This window comes from Thermobia domestica, chromosome 2 (genome assembly GCF_964235325.1).
Source record: "Thermobia domestica chromosome 2, izTheDome1.hap1.1, whole genome shotgun sequence".
Classification (NCBI taxonomy): domain Eukaryota; kingdom Metazoa; phylum Arthropoda; class Insecta; order Zygentoma; family Lepismatidae; genus Thermobia; species Thermobia domestica.
The window spans coordinates 374094980-374103590 of NC_137455.1; the positions used below are offsets into that span (position 1 = coordinate 374094980).

The 8611-nt window shown below is 38.0% G+C and overlaps 1 protein-coding gene across 1 annotated transcript; it reads left to right on the forward strand.

The window, feature by feature from the left end:
• Positions 1–814: 814 nt before the first annotated feature.
• On the forward strand, positions 815–1435 carry LOC145679624 (protein FAM200C-like). The gene has a single exon (XM_081750200.1). It carries the CDS (start codon positions 815–817, stop codon positions 1433–1435), a length of 621 nt encoding a protein of 206 aa, XP_081606326.1.
• Positions 1436–8611: the final 7176 nt, after the last annotated feature.

Here is an 8611-nt window from a genome sequence, read left to right on the forward strand (position 1 = left end):
TTTCACAACCATTAAAATGACGATGGTGGGGTACTTGCCAATCAACTCTTAATTCCTGCTTCTCATGTCTCATTCCAGACACCAACTAGCAGTATTCTGTTCTTTGTTCAGTTCAGTACTGTTTTGCAGTGCGGCTGGAAGAAATAATACATTACTCATAGGAAGAAATAATACATTACGAAGGAAAAGAATGTTTCCTCCCTAACAATCGGAAAGTGGTTAGGTAGTGGAGCGGTGTGCTATGAAGTGAACAAAGGAACAGTATTGTTTAATGAAATCGCTTGTGCTTTATCATTGAACTCCGTGCAAATTATTAATTTAATAATGTGGGTAATTTACAGTTGATTCACAATCGATTAGTTTTAGTGTGTTATCTGGAGTTTGTACATTTTGCAGAACATTTGTCAACATGCATGAAAAGAAGTGCCGTCAATATTCGACTGAATGCTTGAAATTTGGATTTATCTCATCTCCTACAAATGTATAACTTTCGTTCTGCCTTTTTTGTGAAAAGATATTTTCAAATAAAGTTTGAAGCCTTCGCGACTTAAATATTACCTGCTAAAAATCCACCCAGACAAAGCCGATAAAACTCTTTCGTTCTTTCAAAATCAGAAGCCGAAACACTGTGGGGGAGCTATTTGGAAAATGTGTACAGAATGCCGGGAAAGGACTCCTTTATTTTTATAAAGTGTCTATGAATAGCAAAATGTGGACAACCTCACACTATCGAAGAAACATTAATATTGCTCGCCATTAAAGAAATAGTTAGGGCCCGGCTCAAATGCGTCTATCCATCCCATTTCCTTGAGTAATGATAATGTTTCCAGAAGAATTAACGAAATGGGTGCTGATGTTGAGGAAGATACTTATCAACATGCTGAAAAATACCGAATTTGTAATGCAGATTGATGAATCAACGGTTCGTGATAGCGAAGTATTGCTGCTAAGTTACGTCCGTTTCATTAATCAAAATTACGAGATTATGGAGGAATTGTTGTTTTCCAAAAACTTAACCACCGACACGAAGGGTTCTTCAATATGCAAGAAGGGGGAAGATTTTTTTAACAAGGAAAATTTTTCTCTAGCAAACATTGTAGCTTGTGCAACCGATGGAGCCACATGCATGATTGGACGATATCGCGGGTTTATAGCCCATTTAAAAAGAGCAATATCTCATGTTATGACCGTCCATTGTGTCATTCATCGACAGGATCTTGTCGCTAAAAATTTGAGTGACAGGTTGCATGAGTCTTTGAGTTATGTTATAAGTGCTGTTAACAAACTGAAGTTCTGTTCTTTGAACGACCGTCTTTTTCGTAATCTCTGTAAAGAAAGTGACGAAGAATTTGAACGTCTTCTTGTGTACACGGAAGTGAGATGGTTGTCAAAAGAACAGTGTTGCGGCGTGTGTATAAACTTCTTGGCACAGTAGTTGAGTTTCTGCAGACGATTGATCCAAGTCTAAGTGACACTCTTAAAGTTCGACGTCTTGATGTGGCCTATTTATCAGATGTGTTCTATAAACTCAATGAAATCAACACAAAGAACAAGGGGGACAGATTGAATTTCGTTGAGGCTAAGGGAATCGTCTGTTCGATCATTGCTAAACTGGACCTGTTTGAAAATAACATAAGTCATCGGGAGTTCTATCAATTCCCTAGTCTTCAAGCCGTTGAAAACGAAAGAGAACTTGAAGAAAGAGATTTAGAAGGTTTTTTTTTTTTACTTTATCTCAAACGGCTCAAGGCAGACATGGAAATTAGATTTCAATACCTTTGCACTCTTGAAGTACCAAATTAGATGTTCAATCCTTTTTCTGTAGCTAGAACAGTAGTACACCCAACTTTGCAGAACCAACTCACCGATTTGAAACACAACTTTGAAGCAAAATCACTCTTCGAACAATCTGGTTATGAGTGCTTTTGGGTGCAAATGAAGAAATCCTATCCTCTCCTATGGCAGGAACTCAAGTTACTTCTTTTAGCTCTTCCTTCTACTTACTTAATGGAGAGGGGTTTCAGCGCTGTACAACAGATCCACACGAAAGCGAGAAACAAACTGCAAACATGTGAAAGGAGTAACTTGAGACTACGGCTAAGGAAGCTGACACCAAATATTGTTAAATTGGCTTCAGTTCACCAAGCTCAAAGTAGCCATTTATAATGTGAGGGAATATTAACATTCCTGAAAAATAATCTTACTGTAATTTGTTGTATCTTTAGTTTGTAATTTTACAGGAAATAAGTTAACAGCGTCGGATTTTTGATACAGTGAACAGTGCTGATTTTTTAACATTTCTTTTTGTTAAGAAAAATCTTCTACAGGCAATAATAGGAATTATATACAGAGTGATTCTTTTAAAACTCACGGATTTCATTTGGGCCTAGAATTTCTAACTGAAGTCCGATTTTCATGCGGTTTATGGCAAATGATCAAGTAAGGAAGGAAGATTTATGGGACTATGCTTACTTTTTTAAATTCATCCGGGGTAATATCAGCCACGCATCAAGAAAAGCAGCAAATATTCGCCAGCGTACCTTGCAATTGGAATGAGGTTTTGGATTTTTGAAGCGAAATTGCAGAATACAAATTAAGTGTTAGTGAGAATACAAATTAAGTGTTAGCGGTAACACCCAAAAATCCCATGTTCAATAGCTACAGCCGATTTATTGCGACAAACGATTTCTTGGGCGCCCTAAGTAGTCGATAAATGACATTTTCCACAAGAGCTGCCTACAGGGTCCGATGCTTTGCTGTCTCACTCAGAAGCAATCCTGTTTCTTCCAATTTATTTACTAGCGACCATAGGTATATTATGTTACTATCTGGGGCAGAACGTAAGGCAAATTTGTTTTAAATGTCCTTCGCGAAGCAACAACAGATTCCGTTTACTAAAAACTTTTAACGATAAACTCATGTTGCTCCAAAGAGTACACTATTCTCACTGTGTCCTGATTATACTAACACAGTAGCACAGAATTGTACAGGACAATTCCCATTACAACGACCCAGTTTCTAATTTCTTATTTTTGTTGACCTTGGCGAGGTTTCCCTGTACGAAGAAAACTCAAATCTTCACACCGCACCACACTTGATTCCAATTGTAAGGTACACTGGCGAATATTTGCGGTTTTTCTTGAGGCGGGCCGATATTACCCCGGATGAATTTAAACCAGTAAACATGGCCCCATACATCTCCCAACCTTCCTTGATCATTTGCCACAAACCGCATGAAAATCGGACTTCAGTTAGAAATTCTAAACCCAAATAAAATCCGTGAGTTTTTAAAAAATCACACTGTATTTTTAAACATGGTATTTATAAACATGCAAATGAAACTGCGCTGCCACTCACGTACGAGAATAACCTGAAAATTCTGTCACAGAAAGGCAGCAAACTAGTATGTTATGCAACAAAAGGAAAAAAGGACAAAACTATGAGTATAGTTGCGTGTGCACCAATACATCGTGTTTAAATTGGATTCTCTCAATAGTTTTATACGAGGGACAATATGGGAAGAAGAAATTCGGTGATGATCATCCTTCAACTAGCACCTACCGGTACGTAAAGACACCTAATCGTGAAATCCATCCTAACACTTATTTTGGATACGTACAACGAATGACTCAGAGTGGATTAATCAAGATACATCCGTTGACATACATTACAGTCTCTCTACCCAGTCAGGAGACAATATTTCTCTCTTTGTACAATTAAATTTTAGTAAACTTCACGGTCCCTCGTGAGTAGCTTCACACTTTTGTATATTGTTAACGAAGTGCCGAAAATAAGTGCACAATACTGCTCTTTTTACATGACTGGTATCTCTTTACATTCAAGCTTTGACTAACGCACCCGTTCACTGTTCGAATGTTGACCAGACAAATGCACGACCTGGGTATGAAATCCGTCATCCTTCGCATTTTCTCTTGACAGCACACCATCTTCATTTCACCTCTTCCCAACTACGCAGTCACTTTTTAGGGAGAAGTACTTCTAAGATTTTACCACGCTGCTCTCTGAGGTGCAGTAATAGATTTTGAATCTCTACACCTTACTTCACTTTGGAATTTATAACACAGCAACGGTACAGAGTTACGTACTGTACATTACCACATGACCTACACAGGTACACAGGATTACACACGTAAAATTTCATCGGTCTACGATATGTGGAAGTGGGTCAGGATGAAACTTTTTCGCGTACCTTTCAAAGAAATTACAAATGTTCAAATTATTCAGAAACTATTGATTTGCGCGACCTCCGGTTCATATAGGTGAAGATGTTCCAGAGTACTTGTAGAACATCCCCTTGCAAGGAACGCATCAAATTACCAGTCACCCTATAGATAGATAGATAGATAGATAGATAGATAGAGAGAGAGAAAGAGATAGTATTTTGAACAACTCTTCCGACAATGAAACAGTGAGTGCTATTATTAGTAAAAACTTGAATGTAAAGAGATACCAATCATGTAAAAAGAGCAGTATTTTGTACTTATTTTCGGCACTTCGTTAACGATATACAAAAGCTTACATCACTTTGTTTGAAACTCATTACTGATCCACTGATAGCGCACACTTTCTTCAAATTTGTTGTTTCAGTAATGTCGCTATTGTGCCTCTGAACCTTAAGCATGACACAAACCCTCAACATCTGCAATGTAGAAGCTACTCACGAGGGTCCGTGAAGTTTACTAAAGCTTAATTGTACAAAGAGAGAAATATTGCCTCCTGACTGGGTAGAGAGATGGTTATGTACGTCAACGGACGTATCTTGATCAATCCACTCTGAGTCATTCGTTGTACGTGTCCAAAATCAGTGTTAGGATGGACTTCACGAAATACAGCTACAGTATATGCGAGCCTTATCAGTATTCTATTGGTGCAAAGAATATACAGTCACAAAAGAAAGTATTCTTCAGTTGACAAAATTATTTTCTTAATAACTCAACAATAAATTAACCTATTACAGTACCGATTTTGGCGAGTTATCAAACCTATAACTATCCTATGAATAACAACAAAAAGATTCAAATTAATTCATTTGTTCCCGAGTTATTGGCAAAAGAAAATTTATCAACTGTCAAATACTTTCTTTTTTAGTGTGTACATATGAACAGAAGGAATGTACAGAGACTTTCTAGCATACCAAAATTAAACCACAGAGACAGATTGACAGGAAACTTGAAAGCGAATTTGGACGGGAAAAACTTATACCCCCGTACTTGATATGTCCCACTTATTGTGGTAAGTGCGATGTCCTTGATATCAGTCAGCTACAGAGAGTTGCCTTGGTTCCCAATCCTTCCCATTTTACCAGCACGTAACACGCCCCAGATTGTGATACTGTTCTTGACACATAGGGATGTATTTGATGTTTGCCTGTTGTTGATTGACGCCTTGCAGAGCTGGATTTAGGATTTCTGGGGCCCTTAGAATCTCTAGGGGGGGAGGTGTTGAAGATACTGGGGCCCTTTATGTGTCCAAAAAAGCGTAGGCGTCCTATATACAGAAATAGAGAAACTAGTGGTATTTTAAAAATTAGGCTAGCAGAAGGGGGCCCGGCTCATTACTTACATCATAGGACTTACACAGCACGAAGCACTGTTGCTATATGTAGATTTTATCTTATTTACTGTTTCTCTTATGTTCTGTAAATGTAAATCCAGTTTTTTCCTTTATTTTTTGGGGGCCTCCAAGAGAGTAGGGCCCTAAGCTAAGCTTGTCTCTGCAAGGCAATGTGCAGGCTAAACACTTTTCCAGAGCTTTGCTTTGTTAAAGCCGTCACATATATAAAACGGTGACTAGTTTTGGTTTTCCTTCCTTCTCCATACTCTCGACTTTCCCCTCTTCGTCAAACTATTGAGTACTCCTTTGTCAGAATTATCTAGCCAAGGGCGAACAATACTACAGATTTGGCAATGGGATTGTTGCATCTTACTATGCGAACGGATAATGACACTTTCCATTAGTCATCATCACATTACATAAAAACACTTACGCAGGTGCTGACGCATATAAACTTTTAGGAAGTAGTCCATGGAAGGATTTTCACGCTCAGTTACTGATCGTAAGGCTAAAGGCACGCATCAAGGTGTCCTTCAACTGGTAAGAGTCCCATTCCCGAGTAGCAAAAAGGTGCTACCATCCGCCCGCTCCAGTAAGACCAATTCTCACAAACTGCAAAATATTGCAGTGTCCATTGAGTCAGCAACATCTTCAGTTTCTAATGTTTCCGTCTGCTCCAGATTGCCACAAGCGTCCGACATGAGTACTATCTACGCCAACTACAGCACTATGACTACAACACTCTTCACCAGTCAAGAAACAATCTGCATTCATCTACAACATCGCAAGTTAACCAGTCGGACATGGAACATCTCAGCTCAAGTTCACTCCATGCAGCTTACCAACTTCGACTCGAGGTTTAATATTGCCAAGATCGTTGCGATCCAGCTCCGATCCAGCCACGTGCTTCTATCTCGTAAATCGTCAACATCAGGAATAGAATAGTTCTCCAAACTTCTGATTTTACACTCCTCAACACCATCAAGAACAAAGTGCCAATTGACCTTCGGCAAGAACGCTCTGGTCCAGTGTCTCACCACATTAAGACGCAAGCAACCGTTACCTCCGACGCTTCCACCAATGGTCTCTGTGGTCATCAGTGAGGTTGAGCCTTCTTACACAGATGAAGAAAAAACGTGCAAACTATGTAGTTCAACTTCTATCCCTTTCTCTACCAGTTCCGTTTTTTCTACTTTTGTCCCAAATATTTTTCTCAATTCCTGGTTTTTTGCATTTCTCGACAACCAGTGTTTATCCCTGTAAAATTGCGCCTAAAATATATCATAAAATTCAATGCACCATGGTTCTCAGCTAACCTCTTCCTCACGTAACAATTATCCGTTTCAATCTCACTCATGAATTACAATCATATCTTCTCCTTCTCTTGCATTTTTCCAAATCTCTAACAAGATATTTTCTACTAATATTATTTCCTAATCAGTTTACTTAATTCCTTTATTTAGAACATTATGATTTTCTCTCCAAGTTTTTCTTACATTTTATCATTAGCTTTTGGATCCAGCTAGCTAATTTTCTTTATTCTCCTCCATATCCATATTCAGAAATCTTCCAATCCCTTATTATATATGCTTCCGCTCTGTCTAGCGCTATGTTCTACACTAAACATGTATTTTTCTGTGATTATTTAGTTAATATCCCATAAAACACCTTTTTCGCTAAAGATATCATTTGTAATTCCTTTCCTTGTCTTTATTTCACGTTCGCTTTTCAGTTCTTCACTAATAATGCTTTTTTTCTTCCTGAAGACTTATTTCACCATCGCTGTTGTTGGGATGGTAGTCAATGTTTTAGAGATAATTTGATAGTTGTATTTCCATAAGAAAGGACGCGAAAGTTTTGTGTGTTAATTACATCATTTAGTCATTGCTAGGGTTGTATTTTCAATGGCGTTCTAAGGAACAGAGACATTATTTACTATTACACTTTAAGGTACAATTTGTAGTTCTATTACTACTCCTGGCCCCGCGTAACGTATTCGCTAACGCTCAGGTCTTTGGTGCGATCGGTCCTGGGTTCGATTCCCGATGGAGGACAGTCGGTTGAAAAGTTGTAACACCTTTTTCAGACCAGCTATCCTGAGTGAGGTTTTTCCTGGATTGTCCTCATCCACACCAGGTAAATGTCTTAATGGTACCTGATATAATGGTCCCAGGCGTTTCCTTCCTTCCCATTCCTTTTCTCCTCTCCAATTCCGCGGGTAGTATGATCGCCTAGGGATGTTATCCCTCATATGTGTGTGACGGTGGGCCATGGGCCATAGATGCTGAAATCCCAGAAATCTAATTCCTAATCCTAATCTATTACTATTCCTCATACGAGGTTGATCATTAATGTTAATCGAAGGTTTAATGTTCATAGTTTATGTTTATTCATTAAAATCGAATTAAATTATCAAAGGCGATGTATTCTCGTCTTAAACGAGGTAAAATAGAATTACATGAGGGCATAGCAATTTACCTATTAATATATAAAGTAGTTGTGTAATTAACACAACAACATAACTAAAACAATTTTATATCTATCTTTGATTTTATTTTCCGTTCATTTTCTGACCTTCACTAACAATAGTTTTATTCTCTCTAAAGGCTCCTTTCGCTATTCCTATCCTTGCTTTTATTTCCCTTTCACATCTCAGTTCTTCACAAATAATTGTTTTCTTCTTCATAAATGCTTCTTTTGCCTGTTCTATTCTTGCTTTTATTTCACGTTCACATTTCAGATTCTTACTAACAGTGATTTTCTTCTTCATAAACGCTTTTTTCGCCATTCCTATCTTTCTTTTTATTTCACGTTCACATGTAAGATCTTCACTGATAATAGTTGTCTTCTTCCTAAAGCTTCTTTCATTATTTCTGTCCTCTTTTTATTTCACGTTCACATTTCCCACTTTCACAAACAACACTTTCCTTCTTTTTTTGCCATTCCTATCCCTGCTTTTATTTCACGTTCACATTTCAGATTTTCACGTATAACGTTTCTAAAAGCTTTTCTCGTCATTCTTATCCTTGCTTTCATT